Here is a 27,207-nt window from a genome sequence, read left to right as displayed (position 1 = left end):
CGTAGCGCGCCCCCTTTTGTCACAAGTAGCTACTTTTCAAACGGCAACACTCGTATAAAACCAGTCTATGTATAAAACTTAATGGAAAATAGATCAGTTCATAATATTTAGTTTATCCTCCTGAAGTTGACAATCAATATTTTCTAAGCACCAACTTAACTAATTAATTGTGAGGGGGAATTATTAATGCCAATTAATTATTATTAATCATATATCATCAATGCAATTAATATTTCTAATATTATGTTTGGTATCTGAACACAAGATAAAAGAATACAAGAAATAATTGTTTAATGAGTAATGAACAACAAAGCAGCAGATACATCTGAATTTAGTGCTTAAAATCTGACTGTAAGTGCCACCTTCTACAATGCACTGTATACATCCCATTATTACTATAATCAACCTTTATGCATATATATATATATATATATATATATATATATATATATATATATATATATATATATATATATATATATATAAAGTACAGAAGTCAAACAAATATAGTGCAACTTCTAGCAGCATTGTAATCTGCCAAACCAGTGTTGTCTACAAATAAAAGAATAGCACTTGGAATATGTTATACATTCAAGTATTTTTAGAGATTAAAAAAATAGAGGAAAATACATAAAAATAACATTTCTGCTGGTTCTCCATTGACTGTGTCCCACTGCAGGTTGCTGTGCCAGTATCTAAAAATTTTCCATTTAAAACGGCTTCACGATTCTCATGGAAATGTAGTTCTGGAAGAATAAAAGGGCAAATTACGAAATGCAAATCATATACTTAGTTACTTTTAGAATTTTTTAAAACTTCTTTGCTCATTTACAAATAATAATATTTGATAAAGACTTACAGGGAAGGAATACAAGAGGACTCCAATAAACAGGATCACCAATATTAGAATAATGAGTCCAATAAAGAGCCATTTGTATCTGCGCCATATGATGAACTTCATGGTCTTGCATGGATTTGTGAACCAAAGGAAGGATGTATCTGGACGGCTGTTTACATATATTAAAACATACAGTATTACTCACATCATATAATCAAACATGAAAATGACCAAACATAGATATTCTCATACTTTGGAGGATCTAGTTTGGGGTTCATGTTGGGCTCATCTCTTCCTTTGCCAGCTGGCCTCTCGTCTGCCTCATTCTCTTCCACCACTTCCAGAGTCATCTCCACTTTACCCTAATGCCACAAAGACATCAGTCTTTACTATTTTTACTGTACATATACAATATGCATCATGTTACATGTCCTATTTTTATCCATATGCTTGCAAGCTACACTCACAGCCAGGATTTTTTTGCCATCTTCCTCCATGGCACAAGGCCACCAGCCTCTCACTGACTTCTGGGAGAAGAGAGATGTAGGTGCGAGGCTCTTTCCTGTTTGTGTTAACATGCTTAGAGAGCACTTTTCAGGGGTCTTGGCTGGAGGGATGAGGTGAAGCATATCCAGCTCCACTGTGCCTGTTTAAGAAATATCAGAAATCTGATCCAGCAGATTATACCAATTCTCAAAATCATCAAACTTACCACAAACATTTCTAAAGAAACTCAAAATAATGCATAAACCCCCAAAAGAGAAAGATTAAACATCTGGTGGGTACATATGTAGATTTGAACTAGAGCATTCACCTAAGTAATCATCCAGGGAGAATTTGTCATTGTCCCAGATTTGAATGATCAGTTTAGGAGGGATCCTGAACTCGGTTTTATCAAGACTCCAGAAGTGTTCCTGGAAATGAAAAAAATAAATAAAAATATTTAGGGTTCATTGTGACTATCAAAGAATGAAAACACTTAATATAAAATTTAGTTACACTTTTCCAAACCACTGACCTTTGTAGACACAAGACACAACTGTTCTGCTGGCAAATAATCAAAGCCAAAGACAAATCTCCAGTTGAAATTTCCATCTCCATCTAGCGACCTGTAATGGACGTCAGTTTTCTGCTTGTCATCCTCCATACCTGGCATCCACCTATTAAATACATATAATAAATATAAATAAATGAAGCAGTAATAATTTCCACGTCCTGCGCCACGTTGTTTAAATAGCAAATGCATTTGCGCCTATTTGTGTGCCCATGGGCATGCTGGTCTGAAAACGAGGTGTGTTTAGGTGCATTGTTGGCGTGTTGCTATTTTGAGGCAACTGAAATAGACTGTGCCACTGTCCAACTGAAAGCTGGTCTAAAGTCAATGGCGCAATATTTGTTTTGTTATTTAAAGAGCGCGTTAGTAATATGTGCCTATATGAAGGTGCACAACGCGCGTACGCTCTGCTTATTAAACACACAGGGACGCGCAGCAGCACACAAACATGCCAAATATTAAAAATAAAAGGATTACAATGTAAAAGATTATTATTGTGTGCATGAAGATAAAAATGCTTTGGTGGAATCCGGCTTGTCCCGTAGATGGTCTGCTCGTACGCTTTAACCTTGCGCACGAGCAGATCCATTTCCTTGCTAGAGAAACGTTCAGTTTTTCCGCTTGCAAATTCCACCAAGTAAGGCTGACTCCCAAATTGCACCCTAAACCCCCACAGCTTACAGATCTTCCTCCGAGTCGCACTTTTGTGACGTAATGCCGCTTTGACTGTCGGGTAAAGTCCTCTGCATAGCTCGCAGACTTGAGGGTTCAGCTGAAGTGTGCACCGAGGACGCACAGAGGCCGCAAAGGGGGCGCTAGCGAGCACTCTTCTGAAACCTAAAATGATGAATGGGACACCCTAAGGTCTCGTGGACTTAACGGACATGCACACGCAGCAGCCATTGTAAGTCCACAAGGCTGAAAGTGCATAGCTGAAAAAAAGTATGAACTTCTTTTGAATGGCAGTGTATTAATTAATGCATGTCGCGGTGATTACACAGTACAAAATACATACTCCAAAATTATTATGCTAATATTATTATTAACCTATTACCCTTTCACATAGATGTCACTCATGTTTTCTCCTGTGATACTGGTTTCATCCAGGATGACATCAGTTGTATTCCAAATGATGGCACGCAGGAAATACCTTCAGTGTAAGGAGACACATTAGAACAGCAAACAAACATAGCAGTTTTACTAGATGTGAGGAGGAATAGATTGTACTTTTTAGGTTTGCGAGGAGTGATGTCACAAAGGGGTCCTGGAATACCAATGTTTTTGGGGAATATTTCAACCCACATCTGGATTTTGCCCTGCAAAGACAAAATAAACATGAGTGACACAGACGGTACTTCTGGATAAAATCACTGCAAAGTTGAGTATGTATTAGAAAAGCTAAGGATGTGGGGACTGACTTGAGAGAGAGTGGGCTGGTAGCTGCTGTACAGGGTCCTGGTCTCCACATGCTCTGGGACGAGGCCTTGTCTCCTCAAAACATGCAAGCAGATTCGCTCCTTAGGTGGGCCCAGGTGTTGGTGGATGCTTTTATTGGCCTCTATAAGCGAAGTAATATCAGTTTGTCTTGTCATCACTTATTTACTGCATTATGCAATGCTTATTTAGCAATATGGTGCTACAAGTTCCAGACCAAAGTAAAAATGCAATATACATCATGTACATTTGTGCTGAATCAGGTTAAACTGTAGTAACAACAATTGCACCGTTATTTACTACCATAAAGGGTTTCTTAAGTTCATATTCAGATAGTGTCACATTCACACGTCACACTTAATGAATCCTTGCTGAATAAAAGTATTAATTTCTTTAAAAAAATACAAATCTTACTTGACCCTAAACTTTTGAACAGTAGTTCATGTATATAATGTTGAGGTCCAGAAAAGGTCTAATGGTTTGAATGAGCATACCCAGTTCATCTAGCCTGTATTCTCGTCCTCCAAAAGACACGAAACTGCCATCATCTGCAATATGAGGAGCAGGAATTCCTCTCATCCTGGCCAGATTCTGCAGGATCTGAGATGGTTTGAGCTGGTCCCTCCACTGGTTCACCCCGGATCTTTTCCAAACATATTGTATTTCAAATAGCACTGAGTACATGAATATGTCTAATAATAGGTTATGGGACTTTAAAACTGTTATGAAAAAAAGTGTCCGCTAGTAAAATAACCACTTACACACAGTAAGATTTTGGGATTCCACAATGTGAGCCAAACCGAGAAAGAAGTCGATTCTCAAGGTCTATGATGGTTTCCCCAACCTTCTCATCAGAGCTGAGCAGGTCATAATCATAGACGGAAATCTTCAAGTCCTTGTCTTGTGGAATGTAGCAGTTCAGTTCAAATACTCTGTGGACATATATTAAAATAGTTATAAAAAGGAAAAATCAGATGTATGTAAATGCTTCACTATTTATATTCTCACCTTCCAAAATCCGGGTTTAGAGTATTTGGTTTGTAGTGATCTCTGTCATCAACAATCTTCTTCCCCAGAGAAATCTTTATGTAAGGATCACACTTCAAAAAGAAAGGATATGTACATGAAACACATCAAAAATTCACCAATCAAGAGATGTAAAATGTGATGCTTTGTGATCCATCAAAATCTTTTCGTTTTAGTTGTGAATCAGCTACATTATTCACCATGCCATTGTTGTCTTTGGGCTGCAGGTCAAGGCAGCGTATGATGTAGATTCTGACCAGGCACTCCTGAGGACAGCTCTCAGGCAGCTCCCTAAACTGCCGAGGTGGGTCTGAGACATTTGGGTCATCTGACAAGGGATATACTCGAAAGGACCCCTGCAAATGCAGATCATCAAGTAAAAGTAGCTTGGTAAGTTAGATGTCTACCACTAGATGGCAGCATAATATAATTTATACACTTACAACTACTCTTACTCTGTAGTTGCTGTTTTTTGGTCAAATTCTTTTACCATTTTTCTCAGTGTTTAGAGTTGTCCAGAATCCCAGAATTTGGAAACTTGCAAATGCTTTCAAAATGTTTTCATTACTACATGATACTTTACACCAGTAGGGGAACAGTTCTTTCTCAACAATTTGAGATTAAATGCCTTACACAATGTCACAATAGTGATAGGCCAGGTTTGGAATAGACGTAAAAGGTCTCCCCTACTTGGACTGAACCAACAACCTTTGTGTTACCAGCCTAGATATTTAATGACAAGGAAACCGCCACCCCTTATGAAAAGCTGATCAATTCAAAAGTAAAAGAGGCTCTGTGAATAGCTGACTGGCGCCGACTTGCCTTGAACTCTCCCACTACAGAGGGGTCTTCCTCCTCATCCTCTATTTTACCCCTCTGCAATTTAAATGTATTGCAGAAGTCTGTTAGGCCTCTGAATTCTGGGACAGCCTCAAGCTCATTGTCATAGACCTGAAACAGACACATTACTGTTAATGCTGTTCAATCACATAACAATAGTCATACCTTATCTTTGAAACATAAGCAGGATGCAAACATCCACACAGGATGGAAAGTTTACTCACAGTTAAGGTGTCATATCCCTTCTGGAGATAAGGGCCACACTTTTCATGCTCGTTAATGGAGGCATAGAATTTACTCCACCAGTCCACTGTGTCCTCCTCCTACAATAGATCGGGGTATAATAGATGTGAGTTTGCCTGTTTAAGATGCTGTAACAATCTGTCTGCAGCTATTTCGCACCATTTCCAGACCATTATTTAATGACAGAAGGCTACTTACAGTATTTTCCAGTGGGAAAACCACAAATGGGTAACAATAGGAAAGGAGGTGTAAAAAATAAATTTATTCTGAAGAAAAAATTGGTCTTTTATATCTGTTCACTGTACCTGTTTTGAAGGGCTGGGCACTCTGTCTCCCATATCAATGATGACATCTCTGGGAGCTGCTGTCATCATGGCCACTGAGACAGAAATTATACACAAGATAATTACAGTCTAACTGAGACTGAAAACCAACTGACATAAAGAACATTAACAAAAACAAATATTAGATTTATACACTACCCTTGATTAGATTAGATTGATAGAGATTACAAATGTATTGACATTTTGCTGAGTACAGTAAAATGTAATTGAAATACATCCTATATATTATATATATATATATATATATATATATATATATATATATATATATATACACACACACAGGTGCTGGTCATATAATTAGAATATCGTGAAAAAGTTCATAAAAATGAAACTTTCATATATTCTAGATTCCCTACATGTAAAGTAAAACATTTCAAAAGTTTTTATTTTTTTTATTTTGTTGATTAGAGCGTACAGCTCATGAAAATCCAAAATCCAGTATCTCAAAATATTAGAATATTTCCTAAGATCAATCAAAAAATGGATTTTCAAAACAGAAAAGTTCAAGTTCTTTAACGTATGTTTGTACACTCAATACTTGGTCGGCATCACATATTACAGCAAATTACTTGCTCCTAGCACAAATTACAGCATCAGTGAAGTGTGGCATGGAAGTGATCAGCCTGTGGCACTGCTGAGGCACTATTGAGCCTTCAGATCATCTGTATATTGTTGGATCGACTGTTTCTAATCTTTCTCTTGAAAATATCCCATAGATTCAGGGGTCAGGCATGTTGGCTGGCCAATAAAACACAGTAATATCATGGTCAGCAAACCACTTGGAAGTGGTTTTTGCACTGTGGGCAGGTGCTAAAGTCCTGCTGTAAAGGAAATCAGCATCTCCATAAAGCTTGTCAGCAGATGGAAGCATAAAGTGCTCCAAAATCTCCTGGAAGATGGCTGCATTAACTTTGCACTTGATAAAACACAATGGACCAACACCAGCAGACGTCACGGCCCCCCCAAATCATTCAGAAACTTCAGAAACTTCTCACTAGACTTCAAGCAGCTTGGATTCTGTGCCTTTCCAGTCTTCCTTCAGACTCTGGGACCATGATTTCAACATGAAATGCAAAATTTACTTTTATCTGAAAAGAGGACTTTCAACCACTGTTCACTGTCCAGTTCTTTTTCTCCTTAGCCCAGGTAAGATGCTTCTGACGTTGTTTCTGTTTCAGAAGTGGCTTGGTAGTCCTTTTCCTGAAGATCTGAGTGTCTGAGTGTGGTGACTCTTGATGCGCTGACTCAGGCTTCATTTGACTCATTGTGAAGCTCTCCCAAGTGTTTGAATCAGCTTTACTTGACAGTATTCTCAAGCTTGTGGTCATCCCTGTTGCTTGTGCACCTTTGCCTACCCAATTTCTTCCTTCTAGTCAACTTTGCATTTAATATGCTTTGATACATCACTCTGTAAACAGCCAACACATTCAGTAATGACCATCTGTGACTTACTCTCTTTGTGGAGGGTGTCAATGATTGTCTCCTGGACCATTGCCAAGTCAGCAATCTTCCCCATTAGTATGGTTTCAAAGAACAAGAGATACCAGGAATTTATACTGTAGGGATGGTCATTTAATGAAACTCAAATGTAAATATTCTAATATTTTGAGATACTGGATTTTGGACTTTCATTAGCTGTACACTCTAATCAACAAATTAAAAAAAAAATAATTAAAAAAACTTTTGAAATGTTTTACTTTACAATCTAGTATAAATGAAAGTTTCATTTTTAAAAATAATTTACAATAAAAAAAATTAACTTTTTCATGATATATGACCAGCACCTTTATCATATATATAATTTTTTCATATATTTACTTTATTTTATGTACTTATAAAAATGTATTATATGATGTATGTTGATTTATACTTATATGAATTTATTATTTAAAAGAATAAAAAATGAATTCAAGTAAAATGTTACCCTTGGCAGACATAGCCACCTCGGTGGTGCCTATGTAAGGATCACATCTGAACTCCTCTAGGGAGTTTATAGTACACTGTCCAACGACTGGTTTTCGACCAAAAGGCCTGTGGTCAATAACTTTGAGCACAATGGGTGGAGTGTATATCTCATCTTTAGGAAGAAGCTGAAAAGAGAGAGACATTGTTAGGATTCTGCTTGTCCAAAACCAACAAAGCTTCATTTACAAACACAACTACTTAGTGATGTTTTTTGTATTATAATTTTCACTGTATGTATTAAGATCAAAAACATGCTTAAATCTGGAAGCAGTGCAGATTTAATCTATAATCTAGAGTCTAGACTCTTGGGGCACATGGTTTAAAAACAAGATTGTAGCATTAAATTTAGGTGGTGCTTGCTCATGCAAAACTCATTGCAAGTTGCTATGTGGTTGTTCTGGGTGGTTGCGTACTGACCTATGTTCAATGAACCCACTCTAAAGTGTCCCTCAAGTGGTATTCTAAATTTACTTCATTTATTTAATTTGTAAATATAATCTGAAATGTAGAGATCTGGACTCAACAAGCCTCATAATTTATGTTTACTTTTATGTCCTCAGCACAAAGAGCGTGGGATGAATTACGCATCAAAGTTCAGTACTAGGGTTTATTCAAATCTCTGACCATTATTATGAGCAATAGCAATGCCTTAGCTTGTTCATGAGAGATGATTTCAGCAGTACAGTTTCAATTTTGTATGTTTTCTTTAATTTTAGTAGGTGCTGTACCACTCTGAGGAACAGGACAGATCCAGGGAAGTTGGGGTTTTTCTTAATGTTCTTGATGATGGCAGTCTGAACAATCTGCCCTCCACATTCAACTATAAGGCTGGGGGAGGACACTGCAGCCAGCTGATATGTCTTCATGTTTCTTAAACCCCAGGCCAGGATCTGTCAAAACACACAGTATGAGACACTGGCAGCAATTTTGTTTGGTTTAAACACATTATTCATAAGGATGACTGCATTACCTCAACTGCAGTGAGCTGCACCACAGGCCTGATCCCCTGAGGAACCATGTACAGATTCTCACTTCTACGAGGTGGGACCAAGGGCAGGTTAACGTCATTTGCCTGAGGTCAACAATGGACAGCATAGTGGATAAGCAAATGATAACTGTGGTGTGGTTAAGATGACATGCCAACAATACAATGATACAAACAAATATAATGACACATGACAAATAAGAATTAAAACAACCTTATCTTTAAGCAAGAGCTCAGCTGCTACCAGCACTTCTCCTGCATTTCGTCCCTTCATGGTGACGGGGAACCAAAGGAGTTTAGGTATTAATGGAGTGGCAGGATTTAGCTTCACTATTGGAGGGCACGTGCACCTGCCCATAGCCTCATCCTTCCCCTGCAACACATCCACAGATCAAAATCAAAAAATCATTGAAATCATTCAAGGGTCAACAGTGCTTTTTGCAGATTCCATGTACATCTGAGATTGGATTAAAAAGAGAGTCATACCACTTGGTCGCTATCATAAACCTCCAGAACGATACTGGGTGGGTTATGAGCGATGGTCTGAGGATCTCCGTAGATTTCAATGTCATCAAAAATGAGGGTTTGGTCCCATGTGGGGTTTAGGCTGGACTTAATGATCTCTGTTGTCTTGCTTACATGCAAGAAAGACACATGCACGTAGGGATCTGTGAAAACACCATGCAAAGGATCAGTCATATATCATTTCATTTCATTATCAGTGAGGTGATGGATTGCATTCATATTAGATGAAAAAACCCTCACCAGAAAAGCTGTCTTTGTCCATAGGAAGAAGGTTCTTGGCTTGATAGACATAGACTCTGAGATGGTAGGTGAATGACTCTGTTGAGACACATGGAGATTTGGGTGAAAAATCAGCTTATTTGGGTGAAACAGTTTATAAAGTCAGCATTTATGATAAATAATGGGGGAAAAATGAAAGGTTGTGAAATAAAACATTTTTTATTCCATTCTATATAATTAACAGAGGGAAAAGGATGTTTGTTTACCAATTAAGTCTTTATCAGAATGTGACGTCTCCTTAATTTCCCCTCGGGGATCAATAAAGTAAGTCTAAGTCTAATCAAAACTATTTGACACACACAACCTTTCAAAAATACTTTGAAATATTTTCCATAGAAATCCTGCCATGCAGCACAGCTCGGTTTTTGGCGCTTCCTTTTTTCTATTGAAATTTGTATAAAAATTCTATTAATCAGCACCATTCAGGATTTCTATTGGCTCCCTATCTTTTCTTGTTGTTGTTTTGTTTTGCACAGATTGTCGGGAAGAGAAGGGGTGTGTTAGTCTCAGAGATATAATCAGTGTAAGGAATTTAGATGGAGTCCTTTAATCAGCAGGCATGAATAAACATTACTCACTGTCGAATCTGCAAGACACAGTGGGTGTGTTGGCACCAAAGAGTTTAGCCGTGTCCTTTTTGCTGCCTTTCTCGTCGTCATCTATTCCCTAATAGCAAAGAAAAATAAAAAAAGTTCAATATCCTTTAAAATTACGTTCTAAATAAAATAAGTCAATTGTAATATTTCGCAAACATCAAACTGCAACCACAGGAACAGTCAAAAACACAATAATCTTTTTAATCCTGTGTCAGAGACAAATAAATGTTGTCCCCTAGCCAAAATAAAATGTATTTGAAACATCTACTTTTGTTTTTCAGTCAGACAGTCATTCAAGACTAACCAAAGCCCCTTCCAGGTTAAAGATAGCCGATGCGCCCACACGTTCAGATGGTGCCATTTTCCTCCTCCAGCGTCTGCGGCGGAATGTGTCTGAGGAACGCTCCTTCCTGTGGAACTTCCACCCAATCAGAGACGAGTATTCCCAGCCATCACCCAAGTCTTTCTTCTGTTGACAAAAGAGTGATTATACATATTACGGACAATATTTGACTAATGATTTTCACTAATCATAAATCAGAATTCAGTTGCAGTACAAGACAACAGTGCAAATCAGAAAGTAACGGTAGTGAGGCGTTCTCACCTCTACAGTGGGCATGTCTGATATCTTCCTGCGAGGTCGGACTAGTCTTTTCCTGCGATGGATGTGGTACATTTTCTCAGCAGCAACCCAGGACCTGGGCTTATCATCAGGAGGAATGGTGACACCATATTCCCATCCTAACATCCAATGAAAACAATGGAAAAACAGATCTTAAAGTTCTGGAATCAGCTCCCACATCAAAGGGATGCTTCATGACCTGATGCATACTCATGATAATGCGTGGCATATGATATTTGGCTGATGTACATTACCATTTAAAAGTTTAGGGTCGGTTAGATTTTTTTTTATGCTTTTGAAAGACATCTCTTATGCTCATCAATCCTGCATTTATTTGACCGATACTACAGTAAAAAAAGTAATATTGTAAAATATTGTTAAAATTTAAAATAACTATTTTCTATTTTAATATATTTGAAAATGTAATTTTCAAAGCTGAATTTTCAGCAGCCATTACTCCATTCTTCAGTGTCACACGATCCTTCAGAAATAATTTTAATATGCTGATTTGGTGCTCAAGAAACATTTCTTCTTATTATTAATGTTGAAAACAGTTTTGCTGCTTAAAGGGATAGTCATCATAGAAAGAATTTTGTCATCATTTACCCACCCTCAAGTTCTTCCAAACCTGTATGAATTTCTTTCTTCTGTATGGACAAAAAAATACTACGGAAGTAAATGTAGCCCATTTGGTTACTGACATTCTTCAAAATATCTTCTTTTGTGTTTTGCAGAAGAAAGAAATTCATACAGGTTTGGAACAAATGATGACAAGTGATGACAAAATTTTCATTTTTTGGGTGAACTATCCCTTTAATATTTTTGTGGAAACAGTGATAGATTTTTTTAAGGATCCTTTGAACAGAAAGTTCAAAAGAACAGCATTAATTTGACAGAAATCTTTTCTAACATCATAGATACCTTTACTGACACTTTTGATCAATTTAATGAGTCCTTGCCAAAGCAGTATGAACAGTATAAATTTATTAAATAAAAACCCATAGCACTTTACAATAAGGTTCATTAGTTAACATTAGTTAACTACATTAGTTAACATGAACTAATAATGAACTGCACTTATGCAGCATTTATTAATCTTTGTTAATGTTAATTTCAGCATTTACTAATACATTATTAAAATCTTGATAACATTAGTTAATGCAACATTAGTAATATAACAACTGTATTTTCATTAATTTTCACTAACGTTAACGAAGATTAGTAAATACAGTAACAAATGTATTGCTCATGGTTGGTTCATTTTAGTTAACACATTTACTAATGTTTAACTAATGAACCTTATTGTAAAGTGTTACCAAAAAAACCTTAATGACCCAAACTTTTAAACGGTAGTTTGCATTACACACAAACTGCATCTTTTTGGTCAAACCTCATCACTATGTGTATTGTGCAATGGGTTTAATCCCAGGAGTTACAATTCCTGACCTTTCTCATCAACTGCCCTGTTGCTGTCAAAATTCCAGTCATCTTCCCAAATCCATCCTGGGGGACACTCAATCTCTGCAGGATTCTGGGCCTTCTCTCCATTCTGCACAGAATAAATCCCATCATTCAATACTTAAAGTGGTCGTTTACCCAAAAATGATAATTCTATCTCCATTTATAAACCCTCATGTTTCTCCAAACATGAATAACTAACTTTCTTGATATTTTGTATAATTTCAAGAGACCATAAAAGTTTCATAAATAGTCTAGTCATACAGTAGATTTGTGTGATGAACAAATAACTAACTTTTTTGATATTTTGTATAATTTCAAGAGTACACAAAGACCATAAAAGTTTCAAAAATAGTCAGTAGCTTTGTGTGATGAACAAACTGAAATTTAAATTGTTGTTTGCTAAATAATCTTCCACTCTTTGAGCTGTTAACTCAATAACCGCTGCAAACAGATCATTGAATAAGCGAATTGAACTTGAAAACCAAATCATTCTGATTGGATCAACTGGTTTATTGAAAAGATCTGACTAAAATGAACGATTCATTCATGAATCATACATCACTTCTTATCTCATGAACTTACCAAGAAGAGTTAAGCAGATGTTCATCATATAAAGCTATCATAAGGCATATGGTTGTATGGAAAACATTTTATTTGCTTTTTCGTCATTTTTGAGCTTACAGTCCCAGTCATTCATTTTTTTTAAATTAAATAGGGTGACCTAAAAAATTCCTTTTTTAAATTGGGTTTTAAAACCATAAATTGGGTTTGAAACATGAGAATGAGTCAATGACAGAATTTTAATTTCTGGCTGAATTACTCCTTTAAAAACCTGCAACATCAATAGTGACCACCTAGTGATCTAAGAGAGAGGTACTGTACTGTAGATGTGAACTTTCTATGTGGCCACAGGAAGTTGGGAAAAGGTAAGCTGCTTCAAAATTCAATACTATATTCAAAATTCAGATTTAAAACTAAAATGTGCATGTCTTAAATAAGTGTTGCTCTTTTTTCTTCACTGTGCAGTGCTTATTCTCTCACCACATCAGTGAAAGGTTCGGCGGCAGGTTTCCAATCTCCACCAGGGAAGCGAGTTTCGTTTTGGTAGACCTCATCAGTAAATTCAGAGTGCCCTGCGTCAGCCTCTGTAAGCAGACTTAGTCAAGCACATAACACTGTGCTTTACTGTGGGGCTTTACTGACAAGTTTATTTCAACACACACAAAACAACAGTCGAACAAACAAACACTAAGCCAAGGCCATGACACAGTACAGGGTAGGGAGTGGGGTCAGTATAAGAGCCCCTGGAGAATGAAAAATGAGCTGACTACATAAACACAGAGCAGAGAGAGCTTGGCAGAGAGACTATGTTTATGTTACAGCAGGGCCAACTACAGCTGTATGCCAAGCTACAGTTTCCTCTGATTGTTTCTAACCCACTTTACTTATGCCACAGAGTCACTAATTACATAGACTACTGTTCAAAGGTCAGTATGTTTTTATTATTATTATTATTAGTAGTAGTAGTAGTAGTATAAAAAAATAATATATTTTTATTCAGCAAGTATGCATTAAACTAAACACGACATTACAGACATTTACAATGTTACCCAATATTACAAATAAATGCTCTTTTTGACTTATTAAGCAGCACAACTTTTTTTCAACATTGATAATAAGAAGAATGTTTTTTGAGCAGCAAATCAGCATATTAGAATGATTTCTGAAGGATCATAAAGACTGAAGACTGGAGTAATGATGCTGAAAATTCAGCTTTGCCATCACATGAATAAATTATATTTTAAAATATATTAAATCAGAAAACTTTTATTTTGAATTGCAACAATATTTCACAGTATTAATTACATAATTTTGTTTAATTGAAAATAAATCATTTAAAAAAGACAAAATAGCGATAAAATACTTTTTGCAGTGTAGTTTAAGCTAAATGGGTGCTAAAAAGTAAAACTCAATAATCACGCTTATCATACCAACAGAAATAATTCTATTCAAAATATGCATTCATATATTGCATTGTATATTTTGCAGTTATCATCAGCTCACCAGCGCTCAGGGTCAATGAACCAGTCTCCTTCCCACTCCCAGCTCCGGGGCGGCATGAAACGTTCCTGCTTCAGTTTCACCTTTCCTGTCACATCTGAAAACTTGTGCCGGCCAACTAGACCCGTGGTCCCCCACTTCCCAAAAACCTGAGCCTGGTTCTCGTACTAACACAGGAGAACAGAGAGGAACCATATAGCATTGCTAAGGGAAGTTGCACACAACAGACCACAATACAGACATTACAGTATTACTGTATATAGGTTTCACTTCAGTGTCCACTTTTACTAACCATCTCTGCATACACACTGAATGTCCCCTCTGCGAAGGTGTTGAACTTTTTCTCATGTGCAGACAGACCCAACCACATGTTCACACGCAGCTGCACAGGAATCTTAAGACCTTTGTTTTTGTCCATTGGGTACTAAAAACATTGGAAGAACAGGTTTGGGAAATGTGAGTTGGACTCAACCTGGCATTGCCTGCATGTGCGTTAACTGCTATCTCGTACACATTACTCTCTTGATTTAATCAAAATTTGCATTTTTTTCTCAGTATTTTTGAGGGCTTCTAAGCTTATAATTACAAATATAATATAATTCACAATCAAGCTACACATTTATTCTTATAGTACGTCTACCCCAAAAAAAAAAAAAAAAAGGAAAATTTATACAAGTCAGAAGATCTGGCAGGTCTTTGCTTTCATCAAAAATTATAAAAAATGTTCTGTAATTATACTTTAATATTATACTTAATAATAATTTACATTTTAATTAATAATTAATAATAATTATTATAATATATAATATTATTTACTGATTAAATATAATTATTTTTGTAAAATTGTGATTGAAAATTATGAAAAACAAGTAAAAAACAAAAAAACTGTTTACCAGCAAAAGCACCTAATATATACATCTTCCTATATAGGGCCTAAAACTAACTTTTTGCCACAGCTGCCAATGGTCAGTGACTTTTTCAAATTTACCAGCCATAAACATTTTTTAATGGTGATGAAACTGTTTGTGCAAAAACAGGCAGTTATGAAAGTGAGTGATTTTTACCTTAAAAAATCCAGACAGCAGCAGGTATATTAGGCTGCTGTCACTTTAAGACTGAATGCACATATCCAATATACTGGTACATTATGAACACATGTTTTTTTTTTTTAGTTTCTTATTTCTCATTTAAGACATAACCGATTATGTTTACTAGGATGCTCGCTGAGACACGCTTTTTTTTTTTTTTTTTTTTTACATCATTTTGTGTGAATTTGTCAGTTCAAGTGCAAGAAGATGTGAAAAAAAGCTTGTGATGATATATATATATATATATATATATATATATATATATATATATATATATATATATATATATATATATATATATATATACCTGAAATCATGGGCATGTGTCAACTACACTTATGTTGTGCCACAAATCTAAATTTCAATTCCAAAATGATCCTTTCTACCTGCATGAAGATGGTTTGCGTCCTGCCGCAGTACTTGCCGATGGCCTGGTCGCTGTGGGTGGAGTAGAGCACCTGATTGGCTGGGACACGGGCGTAGGCCACACGTTTCTCTCCTCTCAGCATCCATATGATGACATCAGGCATACTGTTCTGAGGCTGTGTTATGAATTTAAATAATCATGTTAATGTTCCAGGGCTTGTGATTATGTACATTTGACTATAAAATTAATTTGATGCTTTGCACATGGATATACAACATTCTCTTCTACTTACAAACTCTAAAAAGCATTCAGTAGAATTACGCTGCCTTCACATGCTCTCGGAATTATCGTAAATACGAGTTTCCCAGGTAAAAATTGCACACGAACGCCCTCCCATTTCGAATGCGATGAGCTCGTAATTATGACTTCAGAAGTGGGAATTATCAAATTTCAGATAGCACGTGAAGGCAGCATAACATTAGTGTCTAATGAGGAAGTGTCAAACCTCCTCTGTGATCTGCTGTAGTCGCTCCAGCCAGTCCTCTATATCAGCCATTGTGGCTTTAACTTCAACAGCCTCTTCCCTCATGCGAATGGCTGCCTCTTTGACACTGGACATGGTTTTATCACGCAGATTTTTGATCTGAATATCAAGCGCTGTCAGATTCGGCTTACCCTCCAAATCTGGTACCTGGTAACTAATTGTAACAGCTTCAAGTTAATCACATGTCATCAGGCTCAGCATCAAGTAAATCACATGTCTAACATGGTAGGCAAATAAAGTTAGTCACAAGGCACTGTTCATTTTTATTTATAGTCATAGTTCTTTTTTATGTCATATTCATTAATTTTAGTCCATTTTACTCTGATATGGCATATAGTTTATGACAATAGTTCACACTGCTCCAAGGGCAGTTGTAAGTAATAATAAAAAGAGGCAGATAAGAAAGTTTACCCTCTGGAATTTACCTGGAAAGGTCATCGATGAGTTGGGTGATAAGTTTCAGCCAAATCTCAGCTAGACGAGAGTCAGACACTTTAGCCAGGATGGCCGTCTTCAGAGAGATGATGTTGGATTGCTAAAGCAAGAGGCATAAAATATGTTATTGCTCTGAATCCTTTATCTGTTTGCTAAATCACTGCATGACATGAAGATGCATTAAACTCGTACCAGTCGGTCAGAAATAAAGACAATGATGTTCACTGCATCCAAACGATGGCTTATGTCCTCCCAGAAAGATGTGATGATAACAACTGGCTTAGAATCAGCCCAGGGCAAGTAATAGTAGTGATTTCCTGTGGGAAAAATACAAAAATTACTAACAAAATAATTCAGGTCCCAGGCTCTCATGTTTGGACTATTTGTGTCTATTATAGCTACTGGCATTATGAGAAACTCACCATCAAAAACAGCACAGCTATACTGAGTAGTGGAGGCCAGTGGTTTGCATGTAGAGTCCAGTTTATTTCCATAGTTTCCAATGCTGACCTCAAACTGAATAGGTTCTCCAGTTTCTTGAAGCATACAGGCACTGTGGAACACGGCACATAAGGAATACTTCCTTCTCCGCTGGTACTTCTGCACAGTAAGGGTACATAAAACAAGAATTTTTAATTCTATTCTGAAAAATAATGATTGTGATATCATATTAATAGAAATTCCCTAGTTTTAGATAAATGTTTATTCCAGGATGCAACAGAGTGGAAATGCTTGCTGTTACCTGTGCCACCAAAATGTCATCGTTTGAAATGTCTTCCACTTTTTTGTCAGTTTTGTCATCCAGCTGAGTGGAAAGCTCAATCAGAACCCTTCCCCGATAGGCCACCCCTTCACCCTGAAACAAACAGAGCTAGAATAACAGCTCTGACAACTACCACAGATTGTGCAAAAGACAATTGACGGTGTGAATGTAGAATGGCTGCATGTACTGTTTGCTCATTTTTTTATGCAAAGCAAACACTGCATAACAATATTATCTTCAAAGTCAAGGTGTCGCAGAGATATTTTCCTTCTAAGATTGTTGCTGGGTTTGGCCAGTATTTATTATGTTCTATATCGTAGCTCTCACCAATTCCCCAGCACACTATTTTTCTTTAGAGCACTCACCTTGCCGTAATTCAGATCCTCATATGGGTCAGGTAAGCCAGTAAATTCTCTTGGACTTCCATAAAGGTTAATATAACAAGGCCCAAAAGCTGGAAGAAATCCAAGCTCAGCTTCTGTAGTGTCTACTGAAAAAGAATCGGTTAAAGATGCTTTGGGGATGACTAATAAATCAAGACAACTGAAATTTAAAAACTACACAAATATAGATATTCCATTATATTAGAAATATGAATAAAAACTGACATGTCAAATTCACATCTTTGGAGCCTGAAGTTGACATGTCAAATGTTGAACATTAAATTGGATTATTTTACTTTTTAAGTATTTTAACATCAAAAATAATACAATTCAAAAATTAAATAAATTAAAAGTTAAATAACATTAAAAGCCATAAGATTCACAATACCATTAAAGGAAGGAGGCATTCCATTTTCTGTGTGTGATTCTGATGAAGAAATCAAGTTTTAGTTTTAGACATATGTACAAAATAAAGTTTGTAGTGTAAAGGAAAAATAAATGACACTTCATTAATATTCTACAGTAAAATCTATTTTAATTCATACCTGCACCTCACAAGAGGCAAACAAAGAATCTTACTGTACCCTCAATTTCTCCCCCAGATGATGCTATTTTAGTCAGATTTAGGTAGGTGGTCCCAATAACATCGTTCCTCGACAATCGATCCCTGTCAAAGGCAAGAGTCAAATAGGATATGAAGGAAATAGTATTTTGAAGAGAGAGGACAGGAAATGATGGAGAGAAGCAGAAGGATTGGGAAATGACACAATACAGATTTGACATGAGCAACACAGCTCAATGTGCATGTTAGCCGACTGGTAGGTCACAGCACCAACATATATTTATGATTATACACTACTGTTCAAAATGTTTATGACTGTAAACACTTTTACATCAGGTAATACTTTATTTTAATGGTCCCCTCAACAGACATTCTATTAAAGGTGCCATAGAATTGAAAATTGAATTTACCTCTTGAATATCAAGAGTTCAGTACATGGAAATGACATACAGTGAGTCTCAAACACCATTGTTTCATCCTTCTTATGTAAATCTCATTTGTTTAAAAGACCTCCGAAGAACAGGCGAATCTCAACATAACACGACTGTTACTTAACAGTTGGGATCATTAATATGTACGCCCCCAATAGTTGCATATGCCAGACAATAGCGAAAAATGGCAGATGGAGCAATAATAACTGACATGATCCATATTTTTAGTGATATTTGTAAATTTTCTTTCTAAATGTTTCTTTAGCATGTTGCTAATGTACTGTTAAATGTGGTTAAAGTTATCATCATTTCTTACTGTATTCACAGAGACAAGAGCCGTCGCTATTTTCATTTTTAAACACTTGCAGTCTGTATAATTCATAAACACAATTTCATTCTTTATAAATCTCTCCAACAGTGTGTAATGTCATCTTTAGCCACGGAGCATATCCTCAAACTCATTCAGAATCAAATGTAAACATCCAAATAAATACAATACTCACATGATCTGATGCATGCATGCAGCATGCATGACGAACATTTTATAAAGATCCATTTTGAGGGTTATATTAGCTGTGTGAACTTTGTTTATGCAAGGTATTATAGAGTCGCAAGCTCGGAAGTGGGGAGCGCAAGGATTTAAAGCCTGAATCGGCGCATATTTAATGATGCCCCAAAATAGGCAGTTACAAAAATTAATTTAAAAAAAATCTATGGGGTATTTTGAGCTGAAACTTCACAGACACATTCAGTGGACACCTTCGACTTATATTACATATATACATATACATATATATTTGTCATCAAAGAAATATTTTTAATGATATTTCACAATATTACTGTTTGCACTGCATGTTTGATCAAATAAATACAGTAGTGGTGAGCATAAGAGACTTCTTTCAAAAACATTAAAAATCTTTCAGGCCCCAAACTTTTAAAGGTTAGTGTAAATATGTGTCAGCTCTGTAAAATTATAAGTTATACAGTATAAAGAACTTACCAGTCAAAAGCAGTGAGCTTGATGCGTTCACACATTGATGGGAACTAAAAGGAAAGATCAAAGAGATATTGTGCTATTCAATCATTGTATTGATTGTGTATTGTATGTTAGACTTCAACTATCACTGTTCTAAAAAGCATTAGAGCCATTTTACATGGAAACTGTCACAATTTAATTGCTTGAATTTTATATGTATTCATTTTTATTAACCTTTTAACATAGTACAAGGTTATCACCCTTCCTACCTTAACCTGCAGGTGAATCAGCTGATTCCACTCTGGATTGGCATTCTTCTCTACAATCTTTGTACATACCTTAAAAAAAACAAACAGAAGCATTTCATTACAATCCTTTACCAATCAGTCCAATTCTTCAACAATAAACATCTATTCTTTTTTGTTTTTACCTTTTTGCCAGCAAAACTGACTTCTAGAAAAGGATCCACCAAATTTTTCTTGTCACCTGTTCCGCCAAATATGTGCTTTACCGTCTGGGCAAATGCATCATCCACTGAACATGAAGTGACAATAGTAGCATGTTACTGACTATGCAAATAGAAATGGCAGTATTTAGAATTTCAGTGGTGTGTTGCTGTCTTGATTACTCTGTGGCATGTCCTCAGCACGGTAGATTTTCAGACTCAGCGTAGCCCACCGTAAAGCAACACCAGCTGGCAGAAGCAAGTTACTTTCAATGTCATCCAGTTCCTCATTGGCTTCTCTCTTTTCCACCTGACCAACAAGTTTATCAAAAAGTTAACTCAAACTCGGGTCGCCTGATGTGCAACTGCGCTATATGTCGGACTCTTGACTCTCTGACAGTTACACTCTCTGGTGTAACTGCCAGTTGTAAAAGTGAACTTTTCCTGAAATTGCCTGACAATTCTTTTAAACTTTCAGAGTGACATGTACTTAGGAACTCACTGGAAGTTCGTCTCCGGTGCCTACTATGAACATGCTGACTTTCAGGTAACCTCTGGCTCCAGAAATGGAGTCATCTGGGTCACTTAACAGCAGCCACTTCCTCATAATTGCATGACCTGTTTGGGACAAACCACAGATAGAAAAAAACATTATACGTATATGTAATGGTGTGAAAAAGCTTAAACTGTTTAACCATTACACAAATTTTCACTGTGTTGCAAAATATAACAGTTTGTAATCCAACAAGCCAAACTCTTCACATACCAGGCTCATCGTAGACATAGCCAACATCCAGCTGTTAAAAGTGTTTGAAAGAGTTTGTAAGGACATATACTCAAACATCGAAGTACTCTTCACAAATGCTTGATATGAATTAGATATTGGGATTCTAACCAAGCCATAAATACATAGTAAATATATTCAGATGACATTAGGATTGTATGGATTATATGAAAGTGTACCTTAAACTCCCCCATAAGACTATCTGCTCTCAGGGAGTAGGCATTATACACCTAGATTTAAGAGAGAAATATATCTATTATAAGACATACAATAAAAAGCTGCAACCATAGTCTACACATAAAATGAACTAGAGATGAAAGTGCAAACTCAACAGTAAATATAAAATGATTTTAAGATACTTTATTTAATGTGATTTGCACAAGCAGACATGTTCCTCATGCTAATCCAGAAACAACATTGTTTTCAACCAATCAGATTCCTTAGATTTTACCATTAGGTATAGAGTTGGTTGGTTGATTGAATGCTACTCAAGGAACATGTCCTTCTTGTGGAGACTGTGTTGTGCCAGGACCATCTCAAGACCCATCTTACCCGGATCACGATGCTCTCATCAAAAAGCTCAGAAGGCAGCATGTTGACATTATAGAAGAAAATCTGCGGAAACAGCCATATAAATTAAATCATATTCACAACACTGTGGACAAAAAAGTAAATCTCATTAGCCATGAAATGTGAACTGAAACAGCACTTTTGGTTAAAGAAGCCTCAGCCAAACAATTATGTGAAAGTAATACATTGTAGACTCACTGAGCAAATGTGAGAGGGACAGAAATATCAGGTCAAAAAGGAAGTGGGAAGTGGTTTTTAGCCAAAACAGGTGCAGTGCAGTGTAAAGCGAAGCAGGCCAAAGTCAAGAAAGAAAGGATTCTCTCTAGTCTAGGAAAAAAAATGTAGTGGCCAAAAACAAGGCAATATGTATTCTTTTTAATAGGAAGTCAGATGGACACAATGAAAACCCAAATACCTCATCAAAGAATGGATTGTTTCCTCTTCGAATCCTTGTTCTGTGTGTCTGTCCGCACACACTTACTTTGGTGACTGGCTTTATGTTATTGCCAGGTAACTGTCGACCCTCAATTACTCGAACACGAATCTAAGTGAAAATAATGTTAATGGATTAAAGCCCTAAAAGCTCACCAACCTTACAAATATGACATTTAGCAATAAGAACGCATACCTGGAAATCTTGGGGTTTGTTGGCGAGAGCTTTTGTCCGCTTCCGAGTTGTACGAACCAATTTTTTTGAGTCTTTTTTTCCAGGCTGTCCAGAGGGAGAAACTCCAGGTGCCCCTGGTTCGGCCGCATCTGCATCTTCATCACTATCAACACCTTTCTCCTCTTCACCAACTAAAAGCAAAGCCAAGATTATATATATATATATATATATATATATATATATATATATATATATATATATATATATATATATATATATATATATATATAAATAAACAATAAATATTAATATTAATTATTAATAATACAGATAAATAAATGTATTAATATAATATAATATAATATAATATAATATAATATAATATAATATAATATAATATAATATAATATAATATAATATAATATAATATAATATAATATAATATAATATACAGTTTTTGCTACTGTACCTTTAAGACCTGTAGATATAAATGACTTTTGCTGACTTCAAATAGCAAAGCCCTGTCAAATTGCTGAATACTGTATAAGTGTTGATATGTAATTGTGGGCAATTTCTGAATGACATAGTTTTTCAGTTTAGTTATGATATGAATCATTATTATTGTTAGGCACACAGAGACAATGTAGCAGACTCTGGTACAGCGTCCTTTTCGTTTTAGGTGATGCATTTTCGGTCTCTCATTTGCATCAATCATTTCCATACTGTATGTAAACACAAACGCCTACAGTCGCTTACAATCTTCCTGCAGCTCTGCAGGGCAGTCTATCCCAACTGGTTACCAAAAGAAGAACAGCTTATGTGGGCCAGTAAGATGTAAGATATCTCCAGCAGTAATAATAACCTGCAGTATCTCCAGTGAGGGCATCTCCGATGTTCTGATCATTTGGGTTTGGGACGGTACTTGCAGGAGGCTCATAACCAATTGTTAAGTTAATAGTTGCCTAAAGTAGTAAATACAGAGAAATACAGTTATTTTAAGTTATTCCGCATCATTATTTGTATTCTATACTGTACAAAAGAATTACCCCAATTTCCTGTTTCTTCTCATTGATGAGGGGAATGTTCTTGGAAGGAAGTGATCTGGTCTGACCTGCAGCCAATTCTTTAAGAGAGATCTTTGCAGAACCAATAAATCTAGAAAGCAGAAGAAAATAATACTAAACAGGGAAGCAAACTTCATTTTTACACAAATTGGCAAATTGGAAAAGGTTTTTATGCAACTCTATGCTTTTGTTGCTACTATTGTATATATAATTACATTATGAAACTTCCTTTGACATTGTTTCACTACTTAAAATCAAAAATAAGAGGGAAACTCTGATGAGATTTTTGAAATATAGATTGCATTATTCTGTTTCACTTCAGCTTTTCTCACCCTGGACAAGTTCAGTCAAAAACCTCTGACTCAGAGATCACAAAGACACCTGAAAGAGACCATTTGTAGTTTTGCAATGGCTGGTGAATCAGGGTGACACAGCAACAGGACTTGGGTTGGGTGGGCTCAACCACCCAATTTCAACATGAGGGAAATGTGGGTGTCAAGAATGAAACAGCATATACATCCCTATTCCCTATTTATACATCCCTATTCTAATTATTCCACAACATTTAGAAAACATGTCTGAATCTAAAATTCATTCAAGAACAATTCAAAACTTGCAGTTGCTGTTTTTTGTCTTTGACTAGGATTCATAGTTAGATTGTTAACACTTTACAATAAGATTCATTAGTTAACATTAGTTAATGATGGAAGTCAATGGTACCCCAAAACTGTTCAGTTCAACACATTCTTCAAAATATTTTCCTTTGTGTTCAACAGAACAAAGAAAATGATACAGATTTCCCATGTACCCTTTAACTTGTGGTTGCTGTACAGAATATCCAAAAGCTTATACATAATGCTGGAAAGCACTGAGAAGGAAGCAGAGGGAAAAACAGCTGGAAGCAATTAGACTAGGCCAGTGACTTATGTGCCAGGCAGAGGGGATAAAAACAGCAACTTCAGAGGGGGGATGCATGCGAACACTTGCACAACTCTTCTGTATTGCCTGACTTCAGTGAAGACACACACAATGTTAAGTGAATAATAGTGTAATATAAATAATTTACATCACAAGCATACACATTAGTAATAGGCGCAACCTGTTTGCACAGCACCATCACAGCTGATACATTCACCATGTGGACAGGACTCAACATCATACGGAGATTAACCTGCATGTTGTGTAATACATGGAATATGTACAGTCATCTGTCATAATCACAAAATAAACAATACTACTTTGCATTAGGGTCCTGACAGCCTTGTTAGGGTTAATTTGATGACCGTACCTTATCACTGGCTTTTCGCATTAAAGGGATAGTTGATCAAAAATGAAAATTCTGTCATCATTTACTCCCCCTCAAGTTGCTGTATGAATTTCTTTGTTCTGCTAAACACATAGGAAGATATTTGGAAGAATGTTTGTAACCAAGCAGATCTCGCCATCTTTATTTGCCATCAGTATTTGTTTTCTTACTATGGTAGTCAATGGGAGGCTTGGTTGCAAACATTCTTCTAAATATCTTCCTATGTGTACAGGAGAACAAATCCATTTATACAGATTTTAAACAACTTGAGAGGGTGTAAATGATGACAGAATTTTCATTTTTGGATGAACTATCCCTTTTAAGAATGTTGGTAACCCAAGAGTTGATGGAACCCATAGACTTCCATAGTAGAGAAAAAAAATTCTATAGAAGTCAATGGCTATCGTCAACTGTCTGGTTACCAACATTCTTTAAAATATCCCTTAAAAATACTTCAGAAGGCTGCTTGCATTAGATTGTCTGTTCTGGAACACAATTCTGGAATTTTAAACACTTTCTGTAAATATTCAGCAAATGCAATCTTAACTCTTTCTATATTTTTTTTTTCATACCAAAAATATCTGCTGGCATTTCCTTTGTTAAACATTGCGATCTCCAAAAACGGACTTGACGCAGGCCCAGAGAATAAGTCAAAGTGAGATGGGAAACTATGCACATGATTTATCTATGAGTCATAAATTATGATAAATACATGATACTTCCTAAATTTCCTCCAAATTAATTCCCCTACAAAAGCTATTTTAAATTCCCAAATAAGGCTAAAGGCAACTGTGAATTTAAAAAGCAGATTTCATCATTCTTAAATGCCTGTAAATACATTGGTGATTCAGGTAGTCTGCCAACTACAAGTTTACTTTTTCCCAAATTTGTTGCTAGGTTACTCTCTAGCCTGTGGCAACAAATAAGACAAACTCCAGTAAGTATGATGTGTAAGAGAGTCTGCAAACTAAAAAAAGGGAAAAAAGCGCCATGGAGAAGTCAGCTGCATGACTCATGGAAAGTTCATTATCGTGGCAGACTTTGCACAGTAAAACTTGCCACATGGAAGAAAAACTGCCTTCTGAACCAAACCAAATGTTCACTAGTTTAAAACTGAGCTAGGTTTGACTATGTGTATCTAACACATGAGTCTAATATGAGTCTCTCACCTGCATAACTGCAAGTATAGACATGGTTGTTGGGTGTGGCAGTGAGCTTTTAAAGGATTTCATGTCTAGCTCTGCACTAACTAATCTCGCAATCCCATTACCAATGCTCCTATAAATGTTTATTCACAGAGACTCCCTTAGCTTTATCATTTACACTGCAGTGATTTCAACTACAGTCATATTTTCATACTGTAATGAGCATGTGTAAAATGATAGGCAGAGTAACCAATCACACCCACTCAGCAAATGTAAAATACCATCTCTAAACCACATTCACCAACAACAATGTAGAGAAATAATATTTTCTTTGACCACACTTGCCATATTATGACTTATTAGAATCCTAAAAGGCTCACGCAGTAAATCATTGGTGGATGCACACATACTTGTCTTTTCCAATAGTTTCGTAGTCTTTCACAACCACATCAATGAATGACGAGGAATCCAATGGAGAACCTTTCAAATCAAACTCAATGATCTGAAATGGCAAAATCAGGTCTCGGTTATCCTTATTTAAGATGCATTGATTTAAATGACACAACTTTAGTGTCCAACAAATAAAAGAGAAAAAACTATGACTTGTACTGACCTCATTCCACACAGGATTTAATTCTTTGTCAATTGTTTTCGTTTTCTTTTTTTCACCTGAGATTTAAAAAAATGAAAAGGCTGATGAGAAAACTGTCAAGTCTCTAAAACTATTTTTATGACCATCCAAACTACATTAGTTATAATATTAGTCCCACAGTTATTCAGAACATCATCACATTGCTATTTATGCTACTTTAATAGGACTTCAATGAAAAATATGCTCTCTGCAGTAATACACATTAGATTTGTACAATTGAAAGTAATTTTTAATGGGCACATTAGATATTTTAGGTTGAAATAACAACTGCACGTTTTCACTTTTTACAGTGTAGGGAGGGAGTTTTCCCTCACGTTGGGTCATTCCAATCCCTTATAAGGAAATGTGCTGTTCTTTTACATGTAAACAAACATAACACAAATTTAAAACGACGATAAAATGTTAAATTGCTTTAGAAAACCTCATCTTGTAAATACTTTTAAAAAGGCATCGACTTCATCAGCTAAACTTGTCAGTTTAACTCAGTTAACAATGATTAAGTTTATATTTTAAACATACCATTTAATAAATTAGCCTAAATAAAATAAAATAAAAATAATTATAAACCTCTTGAGAGGAAAAACAGAGAGGACTTACCCTTGAAGATGATTGCTGCTATAGGATCTGGAATTCCAAGAGTCTTTTTAGGAATTCCTTTGGCGGATTCAACAACCACCTTCAACATGTTGCCAAATGTTGTGAATTACGGTTGCACACAAGACATCGACCTAATAGATAAACTTCATCAAGAGCAGAAACTTGGAAAAGCTGACCATTAGAGGAGGAAGTGCCAGGCAGAGAGATGAGAA

General features: G+C 36.0%; 1 protein-coding gene across 2 annotated transcripts; it reads right to left on the bottom strand.

Moving 5' to 3' along the window:
• Window positions 1-356: 356 nt before the first annotated feature.
• Window positions 357-27,207, bottom strand: myofl (myoferlin like). Of its 2 annotated transcripts, none has more exons than XM_067386394.1 (53): window positions 26,996-27,207; window positions 26,360-26,415; window positions 26,157-26,248; window positions 23,278-23,386; window positions 23,094-23,193; window positions 22,253-22,422; window positions 22,040-22,168; window positions 21,607-21,669; window positions 21,234-21,284; window positions 21,037-21,067; window positions 20,773-20,888; window positions 20,454-20,580; window positions 20,256-20,359; window positions 20,095-20,163; window positions 19,850-19,893; window positions 18,441-18,523; window positions 18,245-18,283; window positions 17,839-17,963; window positions 17,453-17,566; window positions 17,133-17,310; window positions 16,903-17,027; window positions 16,701-16,810; window positions 16,237-16,429; window positions 15,751-15,906; window positions 14,569-14,700; window positions 14,280-14,443; window positions 13,257-13,371; window positions 12,201-12,303; window positions 10,737-10,873; window positions 10,437-10,601; window positions 10,115-10,202; window positions 9,498-9,575; window positions 9,219-9,400; window positions 8,947-9,105; window positions 8,718-8,819; window positions 8,476-8,637; window positions 7,707-7,872; window positions 5,741-5,814; window positions 5,417-5,515; window positions 5,175-5,303; window positions 4,553-4,708; window positions 4,335-4,426; window positions 4,088-4,258; window positions 3,821-3,969; window positions 3,311-3,450; window positions 3,120-3,208; window positions 2,947-3,042; window positions 1,857-1,998; window positions 1,653-1,752; window positions 1,306-1,484; window positions 1,091-1,200; window positions 860-1,007; window positions 357-746 (listed from the first exon to the last, which is right to left on the bottom strand). In XM_067386394.1, exons 1-53 carry the CDS (start codon window positions 27,081-27,083, stop codon window positions 711-713), a joined length of 6,135 nt encoding a protein of 2,044 aa, XP_067242495.1. In that variant the 5' UTR covers window positions 27,084-27,207; the 3' UTR covers window positions 357-710. The 2 variants fall into 2 exon arrangements, with proteins under 2 accessions (XP_067242495.1, XP_067242497.1); XM_067386396.1 differs by having other exon boundaries at window positions 17,839-17,960.

The sequence above is a fragment of the Chanodichthys erythropterus genome, chromosome 5 (genome assembly GCF_024489055.1).
Source record: "Chanodichthys erythropterus isolate Z2021 chromosome 5, ASM2448905v1, whole genome shotgun sequence".
NCBI classification, from domain to species: domain Eukaryota; kingdom Metazoa; phylum Chordata; class Actinopteri; order Cypriniformes; family Xenocyprididae; genus Chanodichthys; species Chanodichthys erythropterus.
This window is presented reverse-complemented; position numbering and strand designations above follow the sequence as displayed.